Here is a 22,687-nt window from a genome sequence, read left to right on the forward strand (position 1 = left end):
CTCTGGTACTCTCTCCCACTCCCCATCAGACTCTCCACCTGTTTGCAATCCTTCAAACGGGCTCTCAAGACCCACTACTTCATCAAAGCCTTCCAGCTATCATTCTAACTCCTTGCTACATGCTCCTTCGTCCCCATCTACCCCATCTGTGTCACCCGTTTGTCTTCCCCCACCTTTTTAGAATGTAAGCTCTCACGAGCAGGGCCATCTACCCTCTTGTGCTTCTCCTTACTGTAGTGTCATTTACTTCTTTCTCCCCACTAGGGCACCTAACACTTGGTTGCTTATGCTCTGTTGCTTATCTGGGTGATATGGTCGCTAATGTAGCAATATATATTAGCCATGTCCTGTATTGTATTGTTCTGTAAGTCACTTGTATACAATTTGTTATTGTACTTTGTAAGGCGCTGCAGAACACTTGTGGCGCCATATAAATAAATGATAATAATAATAATAATAATAATAATACCTGGTTCCACGCTGCAGCCAGTCCCCAGGGAGCCCCCTGCCTGGGGACTCTGGACCATGTATCAGCGGGGACCCACCGCGGGACCCCGATGCTTACCTGCTGTCCCCCTTAAATCCGGCCATGGTCCTAAACATCTGGGGTCACCGCTAGCTGTGACCCCAGATGCCTACCAGCATCCCCGGATCGGTACCGGCGTTCTGGTACCGGCGGGGGTGTAGGGAAGACAGCATAGACGTCAGGACTGACTGTCCATGCTGTACTTCCAGATGTGCAGCCACAGCTGCATTGTTGAAAAACTTCAGGGGCTCTTCATGGCCCCCCTCTAACAGGTGCATCCGACTCCGGCCGGGCACCAAACTAAACTGAGATGCCTTGGCTCGGGGGCGGGGTATAGGAGGGGGACCCTAGTGCATCCTGGGAGGCTGAAAACTTAACTCTATGGTGCCCGATGCCTGACGTCATCACCTATACCCCAAGGTATCCTGTGGATACCCTATGGACCCTGAAGTAGAAATATAATGTTTGCTCAACATTTGCAAGTCACCAACCTCTCTTGCTGTTACCCCTTTGATATGTCTCACCTTCACTTCATCGACCAATGTGAGGGAGTAAGCAATCAAATACCTATCTGAAGCCACTATGGATGGACAATAAAATGCAGGGCCAGGAAATCAGCAGGTCAGAGTAATAATCTGACAAAACAACGTGTACAAGATCAGAACACATTTTCATACTTGCTAAATAAGGCGTTTGGCAACAAGACCATACGTACCAAATAGAGTCAGTTTCAATATCCTACTGCATTGTATAGCAAATGATAAGTCAGAGCTGTCAAAGATAGTTATGAGGTCTCCATCTGTAAAAAAAAAAGCACAAATACAAATCAGAGTAATGCAAAGAGAAAAGAAAAATAGGACTTCATCATGCAAAGCACGTTTGAGGATCATAAAAAAAACGAGAACATGACCAACTGTTCTAAGGATGCAGAGAATTTATAGGACACTAATTTTCATGAACATGCTATGATGTTGAGGACAGTCTTTAGAAAGTGAAAAAAAACAAAAATATGTGTACCAGCCTGACATTAGGTCACGAAAGATAGTATTCAGTAATTAAGCAGTTGTTAAAGGTAGGTCAATTACTGAAAATGTTAATGTGCGCAATCTTAACACATTATGGGCCATATTCAATTAGCGGCGAAAAGCCGTTATCGGCGATAAAAGTATCGCGAGTGACTTCATTTTGCCATGCGAAAAGTTTCCTCCGTATTCAATTTCGGAGACTTTTCGCCGCTGCGGAAACTCAATGCAATGGAACCGGCGAAAAAGTTTTGCTTATCAATAGGTGTCGGAAAAAAAAAGTGCAGAATTGGGGTTTTGGGGGTGCAAACTTTGGAAAACCCCCCTGCACCCTTGGGACAGTCCCACAAAAGGTAAACAACGTTAAAAAAAAAAAAAAAAAGTTTAAAAAAGTACTTTAGATCACCCCAAAAAAGTACTTTGGGGGCGAAAAGTCCAAACTTGGGGGACCAATTTAGAAAATTAGCAAAATAGACTCCCCAAGTATGCCCCATGTGTTTTTAAGTTTGCAGGTGCATTTTTTAAGTTTTTTTTAAACTTCACTTTAGCAACTTTAAAATATGCTAGCACTCATTTTCATGTACTCCAAATTTGCTGGGACAAACTTATTTTCTGCAAAAAAAAACAAAAACTCCTAAATGCTATTTTTCACCACCTGCAAATATGCTAATTAGCAGCTATTGAGACCATTTAAGTACCCCAAATACCTTCAAGCAGGCCTATTCGGGGGTATCTATAGTGATCCCAATGTCAGTGCATCTTCAGGGGGGAGGGGGGGGGGGTGTCAGGCTGATTTCACCAAATCTGACAGCACTTTGCCAGGTCCGAATTCGCCGGGTTCCGTTTTTGCCGACTTTAACTGAATACGGGGATAAGCGGGATACTTTTTTACATGGAATGCCAGTGATGTCGGCGAAAAGTACGGCATGCGAAAAGTATGGGACTTTTCGCGTCTAATTGAATATACCCCTCCCTATATGGTATAAAGAAATATATTCTATTTCAAGCATTCCTTCATAAAACACATGAAATGTGCATATAACACAGCGGAGAAGGCACTGCAGTGCTTATGCACATCCTGTTAGCACCACCATGTGGCAACATTTGTTAATTCTTTAGTTGACATTTCCACGCTGTATGATGATGTGGCATAGCATTAAATGTTGGCTAACTCATTATATTTGCTGACAATGTTTAAGCATACATTAAGGCTCAAAACATCCGTCAGGCTTGAAGAAAAGGAAGCAAAGAATTAATCCAGTGAGCAAATAAAGTTACATAAAAGCCTTAATTGTATACATATAAATCTGGGATACAAGCAGATAAATCTACTATACAAAAGTCTTCATATTACTACATTTAATCAAATGCACCGAGGACTGCTTTATTCAGTAAATTATATAGCCTACAGCTTTAGCACACTGTTGTCTCATGTATTTCTAATACCCATGAGCTCATCTTCACTATTATCTGGAGGTTCCTCTTTAATGGTCATTAAGGGGTCAATTCAATTAGCAGCGAGGGGGGCGATCTCATCAGGACTCAGAATCCGGGGTAACTATATGTGGAGCATATGCTCACACAGTAAGGGGACTCACGGGTCATTTAATTGACCCTTAAGACTAAAATACAACTGTATCCAACAGTTTGAGAAGAACATATCAATCAGTTCTACAGAGCAGCGGCACCTGCTTTTGTCGACCTCTGCACGTGCATCTGTAAGTATGCGCAAGATTGTGAACCTGCACACGCACACAAATAGCTGGCCAGCTTCTAAGTACTGCATTGACTACAGCCCATAGAAGCTGGTAAGGGCTGCCATGACAGCAGGGGAGTGTAACCCCCCCCACCCACCACCAAGCCCTTGCTGGGCAGTAACTGTGGGTGGTGGAATTGCTGCAGCCCCTAGGTAAAGTACGTCACTGGTTCTAAATTAAAAGATTAACAAAATTCACTAATTTATTAAAGGCTAGCATAATAGAATGAGAAATTTTAGAAGTCCAAATGCGTGAAGGAGGAAATTTCCAGAAGCAGATTCCAATGCACCCAGGAAGGTGATGGGGGGGGAATGTTTATGTTCTTACTAATACAGAAATCGCACTTACACGCTACAGCATGTCTTTTACAATGCAATAAGGTCTTTCTAGGCAATAAGGGAAGTTTTTTGCTCACCATAACATGTCTTCCTTGGAGTGAATCTGGGGGATGCCATTACTTCTGGGTTATGCGTAGTGAGTTGTGGAGTAGGACACCAATTAAAACTGGCTCCCACCCCCTATATAACTCCTTCCCTTCCACCAGAACCTCAATCTATGTTTAACAAAACCGGAGAAAGGCCCATGGAAGAACTGAGAAACCAGAAACCAACAGGTAACTCTACCTTGAAACCAAACAATGGAGGGATCCCGGCATCCCCCAGATGGACTCCAAAGAAGAGATTTTACAGTGAGTAAAAATTGAATTTCCTTTTTCATTTATCTGGGGGATGCCACTACTTCTGGGATATACCAAAGCAAGCCAATTACTGGGGGGAGTAGGAACCGGCCGCTCAATTAATTTTCTGCCCAACACTGGCGTCCCTCACTCTAAATGTATGGAAGCAGTAATATTTTGTAGAAGTGTGTACAGATGACCAGGTAGCTGCTTTGCACAGCTGCTCAACCGAGGCACCATGCCGTACAGCCCAAGAAGCCCCTACAGCACGAGACGAGTGGGCCCGAAATGAGGCCGGAACCATCACATTTGAGGACTAATATGCATGCCAAATAGCAGAAGTAACCCATTATGCCATGGATCTTTTTGAGGCTGGCCAGCCTCTTTTTGGTGCATCAATCAACACCAACAAAGAATCCGTACGCCTCAAAGACGCAGTACGCGCCAAGTAAATGCGTAACGCACATACAACAGTGTTAAAGAGCTTCACTAGCCACTGAATCCTGGCGAAAAAGCTGGAAGGACAATTGACCTCATTCAGAGTCTCTCGTTAGGGCACGCTCGCTCGGAGCGATAATCGCACATCTGCACATGCGTATAATTCGCAGTGCGCAAGTCATTCATTTCGATCTGATTTTGCTAGCTCGCAAGCCATTTTAAGGTCGCTGCTTTGAGTGACAAATAGTGCAGTTTATGGGTGGTAACAGGGGAAGGTGCTTGTGAATGGGGGTGTGGTTTTGCGAACGCAGGCATGTCTGCCGGTCAGAACGGCGTTTAATGGGTGTGCATAATTAGCAAAGCAGCGTCATTGCACACGTGACTTGGCTGTTTTTTAGCCTGAACTGCTCGCAGTGCTAGGGGTAGATTAGGTCAACCCCAAGTGCTGTGAGCAGCTCCGATGGCCCTCAATGTTCACGATTAATCAGACTCTTCCCGGAGATTACGTGTGCTGCGAGTGACAGGTGGGAGGTTTTATAGTCCAGCGTACGCTAACTGCCGTCGCTCACTAAGACACAGAGGGCATCCTTACAGCGCAAAGAGCGATCGCTTGATTTGTATACCCGGCCCCTTTTTGCAAGCGACCGATCGCATCTTGCGAGAGACTGTGAATGAGGGCCAATATTCTGGTTAATGTGGAAAGCAGATACCACCTTCGGAAGAAAGGCTTAGTGCGTAACACTACCCTATCCTCATGAAAAATAAGGGGAGGAGATTTTCAAGAAAGACGCTAACGCAGATACCCTTCTGGCCGAGGCAATGGGCAAAAGGAAAACCACCTTTAAAGATAGATATCGCATTTCTACAGATTCCAAAGGCTCAAACTGTGCCTTTTGAAGTGCCTTCAAAACTAAAATCAAGTCCCAATGAGGAACCGGCAGGACATAAGGATGCTGTATGCGAAGAACCCCCTGCAAAAAGGTTTGAACTCCAGGAATGGAGGCCAATTTACATTAAAACAGAATCGATGAGAGGACAATCTAAGACCCTTAACCAATCCCTCTTGCAGAAAAGACAAGAGACGAGACACTCGGAACCTTTCAGGCTTGTCATTCACTCCAAGAAATATATATCTTCCATATCCGATGATAAATCTGAGAAGTGACTGGTTTTGAAGCCTGCACCAAGGTTGTCACAACAGATTCTGAAAACCCTTTGGCTCTCAAGATATTGGATTCAGGAACCATGCAGTCAAAGACAAGCGAGGCAAATCGGGGCGACAACATGGAGCCTGAAGTAACCGATCTGGACGCAGGGGCAGACGATGCAGAATATTTGCCAGGATGTTCCGAAGAACTGTGTACCAATGACTATGCGGCCAACTTTGGTAACATTACCAGGGGAAAAAATATATATCCCAGCTGGAACACCCAAGGTGCTGTCATGGCATCCAGCAGAGATGCCAAAGGTTCCCTGGACCGAGATCCATAACTTGGTAGTTTATTGTTGAGACATTAGATCTATGTCTGGAGATCCCCAACTGGAAACTATTTCCGCAAATACCTCCTGGTGTATTTCCCATTCCCCTGGATGCACACTGTGGTGACTTAAAAAGTCCACCTCCCAGTTATCCACCCCTGCAATGTAAAATGCCTAAATAGCTGGAACCCAATTTTCTGCCCAATGAAGAATGTGAGAAACCTCCCTCATTGCTTGCCAGCTGCGTGTGCCACCCTGCTTGTTTATATAAGCAACTGCTGTGGCATTGTCTGATTGGTTTAGCACTGGTAGGCTCCTTAGATGGAATTGAGCTTGAACCAATGTATACCCTTAATTCCAGTATATTCATAGAAAGAGGCTTCCTGGACAGACCAAAGACCCTGTAGGTGCCTGTCTAGAACCACTGCCCCCCAGTCTTTTAGGCTGGCATCTGTGGTGACAATGATCCAATTTATTACTGGCAATTGGCAATCCCTGTTCAGATTTGCATCCTGTAGCCAAAGATGTGACCAAAGTCGGGTTTGCAGAGAATCAGAAAATCTGCCTGTTTAAATCGACGTTCTGTCTTTACCCATCAATGAAGCAATTGGTTTTGCAGTGGTCAGGCATGAAATCTGGCGAAATGAACGTCTTCGAATGAAGCCACCATTTTTCCCAGCATCTGCATAGCCCTGAGGACTGAGATATGAGACATCTGTAAAATGGTCCTCATCTTGGAATGAAGATCCTGAATCTTTGCCTGCGGAACTCTCCGACAACGGGTGTCGAAGAGAAGAACCAAAAATACCATCCTCAGAGATGGAATTAAATTTGAATTGGGAAAATTGATGATACAGCCAAATCTCTGGAGCATGCCTAAAGTAATCTGAGGAGATTGTTGCAATAAGGCTATTGAGTGCTCCCTTAGAAACAAATCGTCCAGATAAGCCAACACGTTTATCCCCCCACTCCTGAGTAAGGAGATCATGTGCCATAACCTTTGTATAGACTCTGGGAGCGGTGGCCAAACCGAATGGCAGAGCCCGAAACTGAAATTGCAGATGCCCCACTGCAAACCGCAGAAGATGTTGATGTCCCTTCCATTTTGGAATTGTTATCTATGGGGGCCTGAAATTCCTCTTCCTCCATGGAACAAAAGACTGACCTTATGGACTCCATCTTGAATTTTTCAAAAAGGAGGAGATGAGCATTTAACCTTCCCAGGTTGAGAATGGGACGAAATTACCTGTCTGGTTTGTCTACCAAAAAAAGACTGTAGTAAAACCCCAGGCCTTGCTGTAGTACCAAAACCGGAATAATTACTCTGGAATCGGAAAGCGCAGAAATTGCCTTTCTGCAAACATCCACAGACAGAGGAGTGGAAAAGAATCTTTCTGGAACAGGACACTCAAAATCTAAAATGTAACCCCTGGTTACTAGTGGATTTACCAAAAATCCAGATTGGATTGAATCCAAGTTACCCATAATTTGAGTAAGCGGCCTCCCATCAGAGGACGGGTCCCAGTCCCGTGACAGTCATGTGGATTGACCTGCTGGCTTAGCAGCAGTGTGACTGGTGCCGAGGACAGCACATCCCACGTTGGATTGGGATGCCCACATCCTTGCTTGACCATGGATTCCCAGTGCAGCCACAGGTTCAACTGCCCTGTCAAGACTCTGTAGGAAATGCCACCGGGAGGGCTTCGACAAGGACATGGAGGTAATGGGGGTGGGGGGGTACTGTATTCTGGGCACCAATAAGGGAAATCATGATGTGTCAATATTGGAGTATCTATGACCTGCCCCAGGCCTGGCAATATTGGGATACCTATCATTTGCCGGCTTGGTCCTGGAAATATTGGGGTATTTATTCCCTGACCTCTGGTGTAACAATATTGGGGCTGGGGTTTGGTGACAGAGGGGCAGGGATAACCCAGCAACAGTTTAGAGCTGAACTACAAAGTGGCAAAAGTCAGGGGTATTCACGTATCTAACCAGATTCTTTGGCATAATGGGACACAGAGTATTGGCACATCCTAAAAGTGTCTGTTAAACTGTGCATGGCATGGGGTGTCCTGTGTAATATGGTGGCATAAACAGCCAATGGCTAACCCCCTCCTTGCCCCCCCATCACTGCCACAACTACCATCTACCCTTACCCCTTCCCTACATCTAGCACTGTCCTAGTACTATCTGCCCCTAGTCCATTCCATGCTCCCAGTACTGTCCCAACTATCCTTACCCTTTCCCTACCTCTACCACTGGACCAGTATTGGCTGCACCTGACTCCTTCCTTGCCCCCAGTACTGCCTGCACCTAAACCCCTCCTTCCCCTCAGAACTGTCCCAACTGCTATCTACCCTTACCCCCTACCTGCCCCAAACTGCCATATGCCCTTACCTCCGTCTAACACAACTGCTACCTGCCCATAGCACTGTCCAAGCTGCTACCTGTTCCCAGTACTGCTGCAACTACTGCCTGACTATCCAAAACTCTAACACAACTGCTGACTGTCCTTAAGCCCCTCTAACCCAATAGTTTCCTGCCCCCAGCACTGCCCAAGCTACCACCTGACCCCCACGACGGTCCCAACTGCTGCCTGCCCTTACTAAGTGAGGGGTCCCTTAGACCCACATTTCTTTGCTCAGCACAATCACTGCTAAAAGTGTCAATACACTGACATGGCTCTACACTGTCATATGTTTCATGAAAACAAGCCACACATCCTACCATCAGGCTCCAGTCACTAATACTCCTAACTGCAGATATTTAAGGGGTAAGGAGTTATAAACCTTATGAATGTAATATAGGTGCTCTTCCCACAGCTCGCTTTCCAATTAAGGGGACAATTCAATTAGGTGTGAATGTCACTAATGTAATGTTACATTACACAAGAGGTTCTATATTTCATGAGCATTATATTTTCTTTGCACATTAGTCTGTGTCCTGTGTAAGTCTCACAAGTACGTGGTGGATTTAATGTGCAGGCCTCGAAAACACTGAGCGTAAATATTCATTCATGTCTATACCAAGTAAAATGGATTGTTAAATATGCATTCTCTTGATAAATATCTAAAGTTTTATGTACATAATTATCTTACAGTGTGCATGTTGTAATATTCAAAAAAACTTTAGTTGCATTAATTTAGATTTATTGAATAGGACTTTACACACACAAAAAATTATCCTAATAGTTTCATCTTATCTGCAAGTTGTCCCCTACCAGGAGGAAAGAAAATGTACTGGTGTACACTGGAAATCACAAGTGTCCTTTAACAATCTGATTTTTAGATTAAAAGAGGATATACTACTGAATTACTGATTAGTTTTCTGGCAATTACTATACAACCACTAAGGGACTAAATTAATTGAAAGACTGGTCTCCCTGCTTCCAAATAAGGATGCCCCAGAGTCTACTAAAGGGGGCAGGTAGAGTGGACTCCTCTTTCAAACAAGTGTTCAAGATTCTACATGAATCCCACTGTGACCGACCCATCCCTCACCTGCTGTCACAATCAAAGGCTCTTAAAAAGTTTGTGTACCGGCCAGGAGATGTAGAGGTCCCACCTCCATACTCGTCTCCCACCATATGTAACTGTTGGTGGGGGGAGCCATTAAGTTCCTCCCTCTTCATTGATCCCTGCAGTGCTGAGAAATAAAATTACTTCAAACCAAATTGACCCTTTTAGTATCAGTCAATGTAAGCAGGAGGGGCAGTGATTGAAGATACATTAATTTTGAGAAAGACCATGTTAAACAGTAAGCAGGTTGGTCTTACCCAGTATAAAGGAGAGCGAGACACAACCACCCTTCTAATTCCCTGATAGGAGCCATCAGAGCCTTAGATAGGTTGTTGCGATATAGAGAAGCTGGATTTTTGGTAACACTTCTGATTGCCTATTTAAAAAAGAGTATGACTATACCAGAAGTGAAGTGAGCAAACTGCTTTTAAATACATTGCAATGGATTTGTCTGGAATAGGATTTGTGAATATAAACTACCAGTCAAAAGCCCTTTTGGTTCAGAGTGCCAGTCACTCACTGGGATCCAACAAAAGATCCCCAAGAACATCATGCTTCCTCCTCCATTTTTGACAGTTGTCACAGGGGTTTTAAGAGCAAAACATGGGGTGTTTTGCTATTAAAAGCATTGCCCTTTTAAATATTGGGCTTATACATATTGCCCAGCAAATAAACCCCACATACTGAGCAACCACCCTTTCGCCTACTCAACGATTTCAAACTTTAATTCATCAGTCCATAATACCTTGCGTTATTTCAGTTTGATAACCTTAACTGACCGTTGTTACCTTTACCAGGTGCCTAAATTTCAATAAAAACTGACATAATGGGGGTGTTCCAAAACTTTTGACCAGTAGTGTAAATGAGATTGTATAGTATACACAAATTTTCAAGTACAAACAGTGCACGGCACATATTAAACACTGAGCTGATCACTACGTCCTATGATTCAGTGTAAAGCAACAAGAAATGTGAATGCTGCTATGGTTTATGTGGAGAGTACATACAGCAAAGTATGTATCAATCGTTGCCCAACTTGCTGTTTTTACCAGTTGTGTATTTGCTTAGCACTATGGGCCTGATTCAGAGATGTGTAATAACATCCAACTGAAATGCAAATGCAGCAGGATGTCTGTAGGAAATGGATACAGACTTGCTGCATCTGCGATCCGAGTGCAGCATCCGTAGACACTGCCTCGGATCACCATAGCAACCATCAGTCACGCTGATAGCTCTTTTGGCCAGGCTGCGTAAGCGGTGACCTACTCAGCCTGGCCGGTTCCTGGCAGCCTGCGAGGCCAGAAAATCTGCATCTATAGACGCAGACCATGGCCATGTCCCTCCCAAAGAAATAGGGGGGAGACACCCGTGTTTCCAAGAATGCTGGCCAGCCATGCACAAGCTCCGTCCCTCAAATGTCAATCAAGCTGCGGCATCTGCGAGCGGAATCGCAGGACCCATTGTGCACATGCGCAGTACGGGTCATCCGTAGCGTGGGTCCTGCACTGCCCCCCCCCCCCCAAAAAAAAAAAACAGATGTACACAAAAAACCATCGGGTTTGTGTACATCTCTGAATCGGACCTTATGTTTGGAACATTACAGTATTGGAGAAGGGAGCTGGACATGCCCTAATAGTGTGTGGTAGGTTAGCTAGCTGCTGGTAATAACCAAAAGCAAATACCCAAGGATTTTAAATATATTATTTTTATATATAAATAATTTATAACTGGCCTCAAGTGTCATGCATTCAACTTGTGGTCAAAATGAAAAGCTGAATTATTAAAAAAAAATATATATGTTAATCTATAGAAGTAATCAGCAATTAAAGATTACCATTAAATACATTAATATTTATATAGCAAGTAACACAAAGGATTTTTTCAAAGACAATACAGGATGTTAACATTTTTAAAATTTAAATCGATACAAATTTTCTAGAACTATCAGCACCATGTAAATATTAAAACATGATGTACTACCTTGTTATTTAAGGGGGATTTGGTGCCCTTCCCCTTGTCCACCCCTGGGGACTGGAGTGCCGATAGTTCTCTGTTGATCCCTACACACTAGACGTCATCTTGAACGATTTGGCAGATTCAGACGCATCGGAACGACAAATCGTTCATATAGTCCAGTGTGTACGATGCCGATGCGCTCTCCCGCGGGTCTTTGTACATGCAGAAAGATCTGACGATCTAGCGATGCCATACTGCCAATGCAGCATGGACCCCGCTACCCCCCCCTGCTGTCGCTCCCGATTCAGGAGCCTGCAGTGAGAGAGCCCCAGCTAGAGCACTAAAGCTGGGTACACAGAAAATGTGTACCCAGCTTTAGTGCTCTAGCTGGGGCGCTATCACTGCAGGCTGCTGAATTGGAGCAATCTCAGTAGAAAGTTTTGAAGGGAACCACTCTCTCCTTCCAGAGTTGCAGGCCCCAGAGTGTTGGGCTATCTCCCAAAGCAGTTCCGGTTACAACAGCTGAGTGTATGTGGACAATGCATCCACATAGCAGATTTGATTTTAGGAAAAGGGTTGGAATTACTCTGTGCTGTATCCTGTTGATCATGAACAAACATAGCTCTACAAGCCCTATTGTGTTACATACTATAATCTGGAGGAGTGTAATCCTCTTGTATGCAGTGTGCCCTCTTTGTACATTAACTAACAGTACTGTCCTTTTCAAGACATTTATTTGAATCTATTAAGTATCAACTTGCTTCAAAAAACACCCGCTTCTGCTTTTATTCGGTGATTACAGATAAGTGCCAAACATACTCCATTCTCTGGCTGTCTTGAAGTTGAGCCCTGTGTGCTGCTAAACTCAAGATACCAAGCACAGCACTCCACGGCAGCAGCAGTCTCCCTGTACTCACTGCAGCGAAGTATACACCACTGCTGCCTGTAACAGGAGGAAGAGGAGGGGCGAACCAGGGCCCCATCAGCAAGTCCGGGTAATCAGTAACCGCTCCCCCTTCCCTGATCCCGATAAGCGGTTACCCACAGTACCCTAAGAGGCGAAGACAAACTATAAGGCTGTTCAAGACTAAACTGTACGCTATTCTATACCACCTGGCGGAGCAAGGTCATCCAGTCACAGGGGTAATAGAGAAATTCTTGTTTGGCACCACGGTGTGAAGTATTATTAGAAAAATGCAAAAAATGTGATAGCGATGCTGTGGCCTTTATCCAATCATGGTACAGGTTTCCAAGCATGACAATGTTTTATACTGTACCATGTAGTGTTTTAGGTCTCATACCCACTGGCAATCATTATAGACATTTCAAAATATTTTGTATGCATGTAAAATATCCCATTTCTAATCTCCGTATAACCTCTCCCACTGTTACTAGCATATGCAAGCATTTCAATACAGTTCCAGTTTGTTAGACATCAGTCTTCACTTGCCACAGCAACGCCAGCGATTACCTGGATTAAGTGATACCATACACATCATATAAAAAGAAACCATGTAACATTTTTACATAACAAAGTTTAAAAGACAAAAAATGTGTAAGTACTGTATATGAATAAAATACAAGCAGCCATAAAGTCATAATGGACATGTATTAATGTCCTTCATTGCACACTATATTGTAAAATGAAATCACCATGGAGTTGCAACCGTGTGTCCTTTAATGACCATGACAATGCCATGACTTAATATGTTTCTAAAGTTACTTTAGAGGGCATGATAATGCCCATTACCCAAAAGGGCACATGGACCATCTCATTGTCTCATGAATGCAGACATTCATAAAAAGCCCAACAGTTTACAACAAGCACAAAGCATAGATTTTAGCATTACCATTTTTTTTATAGACTGTAGAAAACATACCTTCATCTTTATACTTAATAGTCACTTCATCATTAGTCAAGAGCTTTCCTCTAAAGACTCTCTGCATCATCAGGACCAACTCATCATAGGTGATATCCTCATTGTGAATGGGTATTCTGCGGATGTCCTCTCCCAGCTGAGCTTTAATGATCAGCTTGCCGCTCAAGTCCAGTTGTCCATTCATTGTCGACTCCGTGATGATTTAGGCAGCTTTACGAAAAAAATTAAAATTACTTTACAGACCTTTTCCTGCTTAAATAAAAGAGACTAAGCAGAAGGGGGGACAAAATTAAGTTAAAAAAAAAATAAAAAAAACACAGGAAGGGACTCATAGGGGGAATTCAATTAGGTGCAAGTTTTTCCACACAGAGAATAGCTCCGGGTTTCATGCCTGGACCTATTCAATTAATCTGCATTTTCCCCACGCAATAAACAATGGATTAATGCACACTAACCCATAGATTATGCACAAAGTGCTGGATTGTATGGGTTTCCCCGCGTATTCAAATGCAGTGTCTACATTTTAATGGAGAATTTCCTTGCAGCTCCTCTGGGGCTTAGCGTGCCTAACTGAATCTCCCCATTGTGAGGTCATTTGAACCATTCAAAGCTTTTAAAAAGTTGTGTACTTTCAAAAGAATAAATAAAGCTTTACTTATTCATTTTAAAGTACGTACATTACTTACCCTTGCACAAGCTTTGAATGGTTCAAATGACTACACCATGGGCTTAACCCTTTCAGGTATGTGTTTGCAAATGCAAGTTTGTTTCATGAAACTTGCATACATCGCACGAATGCGTTGCACTACTTTTCAACATAATGAAACTTGGGAAAAGCTCATGAAAAAAGTGGGGAACCACCCTGGACCATGAAAAAAAAAAAGCCAACTGAGATGGCAGGACAATATAGAAGGTTGTTAGTGTCCATAATGGAGTTTTTTAAATGGTGTCAAATGAATGTCCACTTTTTATTAATGGTTAAAAAATTATAGCAAGCATTTTTAGCAAATTATAGCAAGCATCTTGGGTACAGAAAAATGTATGCAGTGTAATTCTTCAGTGTGTTTATACAAACCCCTCTCCCATCAATACAACATCTCCACATACCTGTCCCTCATCATTTAATTTATATTGGGCTTTTTACAGAAATTCACCTGAAACTTGCCATCTCTTTATTGGCCAAATTATGCTATTTCAACCCCTCCGTGTCTGTGATTATTCATTGGGAGGGGTGTACCAGAGGTTCTGAACTGTGGGCCTGATTCAGAGCAGCTCGCTATTTGCGGTCGTTCGTTCTAAAACAAGGGGTGGCTATTCAAATGAACCGTTCGCTAATTGCGGTCTGTTCACGCCTCTAAGTCTGAACGAGCGAGCAAAACTTGCGGTTGTAATTTTTAAAGATACGTCCCCTGGCCGCTCGCATCCTATGTCATGTCCGCTATTTATTAGATTAATCGAGCACATCGAACAGCGTATGAACTGCTCGCTATTCTTGGGGCTGGTTTTTTCAACCGCTATTTTGCGATCAGTTCGGGGTAAAAAAAAAACAAGTGACGTGGTCAATGACGCTGCTGGATTAATTATGCACTCCCTTAAAACGCCCGTTTTGACCTTTAAGCACGCCTGCGATCTAATTCCACAGCCCCGTTTTCAAGCACCTTCCCCTGTTACCACCCACATACGCCTCCTTCTGTCACTCAAAATAGCAGGCATTCGCTATATAGCGAACAACCGATTTTCGGCCGCACTGACTGGTTCGCGCATGCGTATTACAATCCATACGCATGCGCAGATGTGCGAACATCGGTCAGAACGAGCGGCCGCTTACGAGCGGCTCTGAATCAGGCCCTGTGTCCTAACAATTTTACCTTAAAGGAACGATTTTTCCCTACCTTTTCACCTGCTCTGGGAGTGCCAACAAAAAAAGTCCTTAATCCTTTAGTCGAGAGCTGTTGGCCCGACTAAAGGATTTCTTCACAAAAGCATCACGGCCGGCACTTAAATCGGATTTCTGCTCGCACCTCAAGAGGGTGTGAGAAGAAATCCTGTAGTCGGACTAAACAGAGCGGAACTCCTTCCCGGGTCTATTCAACATCGCGCTGAAATGAATCGCCCAATATACCCCTCCAGCTCCAGGTGGCAGAGGTGGCTACTTGAGCTTGGTCACAGCACATCTTCCTTGTCTCCTTAATCGCTTTCCAACTGCCATTGTAAGATAAACATTTATGGAAACTAGGATTTACTGCAGAATAGACAGGAGCTTGAGACAATAGAAAAGCAAAAATAAGGAATACAGTACTAAACTATATTCAAGTGTTTGGATGCTCCTGGGACACTGGGTGGTTTGTAGCCTTTTCTTCCTGATACCTGAACACACACCACTGTCTATAAAACATCATCCCTTTTGTTTGAGGGCATGATACACTTCCACAAACATGTGTTGTGAACATCACACTTTGGGCCTGATTCAGACCCGCTCGCAAGCGGGTCGGTTTGGCCACTGCGCATGCTGGAGCCGGCTCCGACGTGCACATGCGCGAGACCCGGCTAGCGACGGGCGCTCCGTCGCTCCGGGTTTCGCACCAAAAGGGGGCAGCTGTCGATTTTGACCAACAGCTCGCACAGTTTTGGAGGCGGCTGACCAAACTGAGGCGTTCCCGACGGAACGCCTACCATTTGGGGGCGGTCCCACTGACATCACGAGTGATGTCAGTGGTGAGCTTCCAGCTCTATTAAGAGCCAGAAGCTCACTGGGGCTTGCAGGAGCGAGACCCTACCGCAAGTGTTTCGTCGCAAGCCCCGATGGTCGCGACCATCACCTGGCCGCTCGCAATAACTGTGGGTGGTCACCCACAGCTATGCGAGCGGCCCGGAGTCCGCACGCAATAACTGTGGGTGGTCACCCACAGTTATGCGAGCGGCCCGGAGTCCGCACGCAATAACTGTGGGTGGTCACCCACAGTTATGCGAGCGGCCCGGAGTCCGCACCAAACAACAACAAAAAAACGCCCTGATTCAGAGCGAGCACTCTTTGATAGACAGGTTGTCCACTCACACCCGATTGTCATTCCAAAGATTGAAAATAACGGACTCTAATTTCATCTTCAAAATATCTGCTTAGCCCTAAAGTTTCACATACTTTTGCCACTCAGATATGTGATATTGGATCATTTTACTATAAAAATAAAAAAAAATTAAAAAGTCTAATTTTTTTTCTCATTTGTTTGATTCTCTATGTACTTTTGGGACTTTTTTTCTGAGGTAGTTTAATGCCAAATTTCAGCAGAAATATAGAAAATTCTCAAAGTTTCAAGCACCACTGTTCTAAAGCCATACACGCGAGTAAAACCACGATTAGAACTGTAATACACGGGTGAAAAGGCAAATAGATTTCAATACACCATTGAACAAACTTGAAAGTACTTTCCAGTGAAAACAATACAACATGGGAAATTTACTAAGAATTGTGTTTATAAGCAAGGAGCAAACTCTGTGGAAAATACACTTTTCAAATAGACAACCTGTGAGCAGAGTGTTTGCAGAAGCCTGCACAGATTAGTGTGACCTGTGCAGTGCTTCTGTGTGTAAAGGTTACAAAACTTGAAAAAAAAATTGTGTGGGGTCCCCACAAAATAAAACATAACTAGCACGGGCCTCTTTGAGCCAGCCCAGTCTTAAAATAAATACAAATATGCATAGAGGTGCCCTGTACTTTAAGAACCAGCACCAGGCCGTACGCTCGCAAGTGGGTCGATGTTCCCCACTGCGCATGCGCACGACGGAGGGAGCTCCGTCGTGCGCATGCGCGAGACCCGGGGAGCGACGGGCTTCCCATCGCTCCGGGTCTCGCACCAAAGGGGGCGTGCTGTCGATGTTGATTGACAGCACGCCCCCTTTGGCGGGCGTGCCGGGGGCGTGCCTGCCAGACGGAGGCGTTCCCATGGGAACGCCTACCGTCTGAAGCCGGCGCCACTGACATCACTAGTGATGTCAGTGGGAGTGATTTTGGCTCTCATTGAAGAAATGTTTCAAGGATCTTTAAACATCACCTGTAACCTACACAATGACGACAGCAGATATTTTAGGAGACTGTACTTATGGTTGGAATTCAATTTTCAATGATGGACACTATTAGCCATTCCGTAATATCAAATCACACGAAAAATTACAATGTCAGAGCAACCATAACTGGCAGATACATGTGCATACTGGCACAGAGTTAATGACTGACAGCACTTCGTGTTAAACTCAATTCCCCTCTCCACACCCGTCCCCCCCCACCCCCTTTAAAAATTTACCAGAAACGAGTGACAGGACAAAGACTTTTGGAGGATGGCCTAGTGTCAAGAAGGGCAGAAAAGAAGCCACTTCTCTCCAGGAAAAAGATCAGGACAGACTGATCTTTTTCAAGAGGTACAGGGATTGAACTGCTGAGGACGGGTAAAGTTATTTTCTCTGATGAATCCCCTTTCAGATTGTTTGGGGCATCTAGAAAAACGCTTGTCTGGTGAAGGAAAGGTGAGCGCTACCATCAGTCCTGCGTCATGCCAACAGTAAAGCACTATGAGACCATTCATGTGTGGGGTTGCTTCTCGGCCAAGGGAGTGGGCTCACTCACAATTTTGCCCAAGAACACAGCCATGAATAAAGAATGGTACCAAAACATCCTCCAAGAGCAACTTCTCCCAATCATTCAAGAACAGTGTGGTGATGAACAATGCCTTTTCCAGCATGATGGACCACCTTGCCATAAGGCAAAAGTGATAACTAAGTGGCTCAGGGAACAAAACATCTAATTGCTGGTTCCATCCAGGAAACTCCCCAGACATTAATCCCATTGGGAACTTGTGGTCAATCCTCAAGAGGTGGGTGGACAAACAAAAACCCACAAATTCTGACAAACTCCAAGCATTGATTAGGCAAGAATGGGCGGCCATCAGTCAGTATGTGGCCCAGAATTTGATTGACAGCATGCCAGGACGAATTGCAGAGGTCTTGAAAAAAAGAAGGGTCAACGCTGTAAATATTGACTCTCTGCATAAACTTAATGTAATTGTCAATAAAAGCCTTTGACACTTATGAAACGCTTGTAATTTTACTTCAGTATACCATAGTAACATATGACAAAAAGGTCTAAAAACACTGAAGCAGCAAATTTTGTGAAAACCAAAACTTGTGTCATTCTCAAAACTTTTGGCCATGGCTGTACATTTAGAGGTGCTGTGGTCGAGATGCAAACAAGATTTGAGGGCGCATTTAGACTTATGGTGTACACTTTTTAGGCATTTTGGAGTAGAACTGATTTGTACTGAATAAGCTTGCACACTGGTTATAATACTGTGGAATTTTTATGCTACACACATTGGAAAGTGTCTGTTTTGCATTGATTGTTATCTCTATTTTTATGTATATATTTTACTTCTATTTTTGGTTATTCTTACCAACAGTAATATACAGTGTCATTTTTTCTTAGGACTTTGAGGTGATACAAGCAAACAACGGGCACGATTCAATTAAACGCGAAGTGAATAGCGCTGGGAATGAGCTCCCAGAGCTACTCAATTCTGCGAGAAGTTAGGTCAGGGAAGGCTCATTCTCACACCTTAAACAGGGTGTTTAGGCGCGAGAATGGGCATTCTCCGACTAAACTTCCGGCGCGATGCTGTTTTCCCGGCACTAAGGGCATAAAATAGCATCGCGCCTGGACTTTTGTCGGAGGGATGCGAGAAGAAATCCTTAGTCGGGCTTAGCAGCGCAAATGAATTGAATAGCTCCGGGAGCTGATTCCCGGTGCTATTCACTTTGCGTTGAATAGAATTGTGCCCAATATGGGACTTACGGTAAATCACTTGTTGACTGCATCCTGTTACAATCAAGAACAATTTTTTTTCTGCAATCCCTTCCCACCCCAGTCACCTCCTTCACAAGTTCTCAAAGTACATATTTAAATTGGCACAAAACTAGCTATTTGTATTCCGACTATTATACCAGTTAAGAGGCTGGACATCTTTAGTGTTTGCAAGCCTGCACAGGAGCAAAAGACAACTAAGACCACTTGGGTCTTTTTTTTTGGTAAATATATTACTAAGCCTAAATAAACTTATATGGTGAACAACAATGCATTTTATAAATAAGGCATCAATCAAGATTTTTCAACAATTTCATTGTTCTATTGCGTCCCATCTCCGGTCTAAAGTGACAGGAGATCAGGGAGCAATTTGCAGCATCAAAAGCTGTGATGAAAAAGCCGTGCTAAGTGCACCCTTTTGGGTTTACTGTGCAGGTTAACTCCATAGCTTCAGTCATATTTGGGAGCGATTAAATTCAGCGCGATGCAAAAAGCGACACGAAGAAGTTCCCAGCGCTACTCAATTCACTGCGCTGTTAAGTCCGACTAAAACCACTTAAGTTGGAGAAAGCCGGTTACCGTGCCTAAAGTTGTGTGTTTAGTCACGCGAACCAGCATTCTCCGAATTAAGTACCAGCATCGAGGCTGCTAGCGCTGCGCTAAGCCAGGAAAACAGCATCGTTTCAGCCACTTAAGTCGGATTTATGCTCGTACCTCAGGAGAGTGCGAGAATAACTCCTGTAGTCCAACTAAACAGTGCTGTCAACTCCTTCCATGGGTTATTCAACACCGCACTGAAGTGAATTGTCCCCTTAACCCAGGAGCTGTGACTTAACACACATTACCCACAGGCTTACCACACATGGAAATTGGCAAGTAATTGAATAGTTCCATCTTCAAACCCAGGAGCTATAGCCATGGTAAGTCCCTCGGCTATTGAATTTGCCCTAAAGTAGGCAAATACTGTGCCAATTATCATGGTCATGCAATTAAATGCTGCTGATTTATTAAAAAAATCTTACCATACCTTAACTGCCCCCAAATAAATTATATTTCATTTAATATGAAGTTTATAACAGGATATGTTCACAATATGACAGCAGTAAGCTTTGCAGTGCATAAATTAGAACAATACAACCAACAGGGTCCATTGTGACATGTTTGGTCATTTAATCTATGCTCAAACAAGCACATCCACGTTGCACTACTGATATGTGGAGGAGAGATAGCAGACAGTACAGGAAAAGGCTTTGCCACTGTCAAGATACAGAAAGCAGCAAAAGCTCAGGGGCAGCTTTGAGAAATAGGATGCCATCTAATTATTGTAGAGCTATAAATTAGGGACAATAATATCATGCCCAGCATACCACAGCTGGGTCTTGTAGTTCCCCAAGTCTAAACTCCATTACAACCTGAGTTACAAACTATAGAAAACCGACTACACAGAAGTGATCCTAGGCCTGATGCACAATCTGCCAGGTACAGTCAGTAACCATCAGGTTGTACCCCTCACCCTAACCAGGCAGCCACAGATAGTCTCCTGCTGTACAGGCCAGAGAGCAAAGCAACATGGAAAGGGGCCAGGGCTGGCTGTAGATATGTACGACCCCCGGGGTGACATAAGGGGGTGACAGCGCCCCCTGAGCCCCCCTCTGTGACAGCAGCGCCGCCGCCACACCCCTGCCCTGCCGGAGGCCGCCCCCCGCCCCCCGTTACCTGACGCTGCTGCTCGCGCTGCACTGGTGAGATAGACACGCGCCCCCCGGGCAGCGCTACACAAGCCGCACAGCGAGGCCGGAGGAGGACAATGACGGGAGGACTCGCACAGCCGATACCGCTCCCCCACCTGCTGTCTGCTACAGTGCAGCGTCACCCAAGTGCCAGGGCCAATCCGGCGACGGGATCCCGCCCTGATATGACGGACACAGCACACAGCCTGTACGTGGCACGGGCACCCACACGCCGCGCATGCGCACTGGCAGGACACCGCCGCCGCTGACAGACTGTATGGATTTTTTTTTCCGCCAACTTTATTTACACAGCCACAAAAGAGCAGGCTGGCCTTTAGGTAATGTTAACTTGAGGGCATGAAGAAAAAAAACACACTAGTGTCTAGATGCCCTTCACAGAGAGGACTCTGACGTCATCAGCTACTGTTCAGCGTCATTTGCTACCATCAAGTGGACATAGAGGGGGAACATGATCTTGTGGTTAGGTCTAGACTATACAGCGCTGATGGACCTATGTCATTACACCCACGTGACCCGGCCTGAAAGGGGGAGGGGCATGGATGCTAACGGGGGACCAAAAGTCATGGTGGCTTGCTGTGCTCGCCACAAATATTTATTCCCCCTCTATGCCCTAGTGGATGGTAACACAGGAGCGGCCCAGCCTCTTGCAGCGGTCACGTGGTGGATACGTCACAGAGGTCCTTTAGCCACATAGGAAATAGCAGCAACCATGATCTTGTGGCAAGCGAAGCGAGCCACGGAGTTTGAAGCGAGGCGAACGGACAAGTTTCTTCTTTATGTGGCCTTTATAGGCATGGAATCGCACTTCTGCCCTCACTGCATGTCACTTCCAGTTCCTTAGTATGGAGAAATAAGCTCTACCCCATACTTGCATACTCTCCCGGGTGCCATTCCTGACACCCTGCAAGAGTAGGGATATAGAAAGAAGAAGAAAATAAATTCCTTTGTGGGGCACTCACAGATCTGAATGTATATTATAATTGTAATACTTTATTTTATTTTTCGGGGAAATAACATGTAGACTAAAATATAACTTTTATTATTCTTGTCTAAAATATTAAAGTTGCGAAATATGAAAAAATAAAATTCTTAACCACAATGTGTTGTCTCTATTATTGCCTCTGTCTGTACTTCCAATTTACATAGCTCAATGGCCTAATAGTCTATAAGTCAGACGGGTGTCTATAGAATATGGCATATAATACATATAATATTGAAACTACTCAATAATAAATTAATAGACAAATATCGCCGTTTAATAAATAGAATTTCACTAATACTCAACATGAACAATTGAGTATAATCAGTGCCGCTATGTTAAGTAGATCAGTAATCAGGGAAACAAACAACTTGTTTGTCCCTCTCCTATCAATACAGTCAAATACGTATTATAAATCACAGGGTTAATTGATTGAACTGATATTAGCTCCCTCTATAAATGGGGAGTAATGAACTCAGATTATAATGAGAACAATTTTATAATAGTATCACTGGAGTTCAGATACTTAAAATCATTGCCATCCTTGTTGTAAGTGTGGCAGATATTAGAAATATGTCAAATCCACAGTACTACTGCCGTGATACAGTGTATCTAAATCTCACTTCACAGCTACTATGTAGGTCACATGTATTGGCTTGCTACACATGCAACTCCAAGCCTTTCTCCTATGCTGTGAATCACTCGCAGCACTGATAAAGTCCCTACGTCTAATAGACACCCAGGGGCATTTAGAACAACATATACATCAACATAGTTGTGGTTTTCACATAAAAACGAAGCCCACACGCAGTAGCGTGTGCACCATGTCTCCTGACGCGCGTTTCGCATTATCT

At 44.2% G+C, this 22,687-nt stretch overlaps 1 protein-coding gene across 2 annotated transcripts in view; it reads right to left on the reverse strand.

The window, feature by feature from the left end:
• The window catches only part of TFG (trafficking from ER to golgi regulator), a 51,861-nt gene extending 30,766 nt beyond the window's left edge, over positions 1-21,095 (reverse strand). The window contains exons 1-3 of one of the 2 annotated variants that reach the window (XM_088481151.1): positions 20,950-21,095; positions 13,256-13,465; positions 1,242-1,325 (exon numbers count right to left, since the gene is read on the reverse strand). In XM_088481151.1, the coding sequence (XP_088337277.1) occupies positions 1,242-1,325; positions 13,256-13,439 (268 nt within the window). In that variant the 5' untranslated portion in view covers positions 13,440-13,465; positions 20,950-21,095. Of the gene's footprint in view, positions 1-1,241; positions 1,326-13,255; positions 13,466-20,819 lie in introns of both variants that reach the window. The other variant, XM_088481150.1, reaches the window with a different exon arrangement.
• Positions 21,096-22,687: the final 1,592 nt, after the last annotated feature.

Source organism: Taudactylus pleione, unplaced genomic scaffold, assembly GCF_031769625.1.
Source record: "Taudactylus pleione unplaced genomic scaffold, aTauple2 ptg000265l, whole genome shotgun sequence".
Classification (NCBI taxonomy): Eukaryota; Metazoa; Chordata; class Amphibia; order Anura; family Myobatrachidae; genus Taudactylus; species Taudactylus pleione.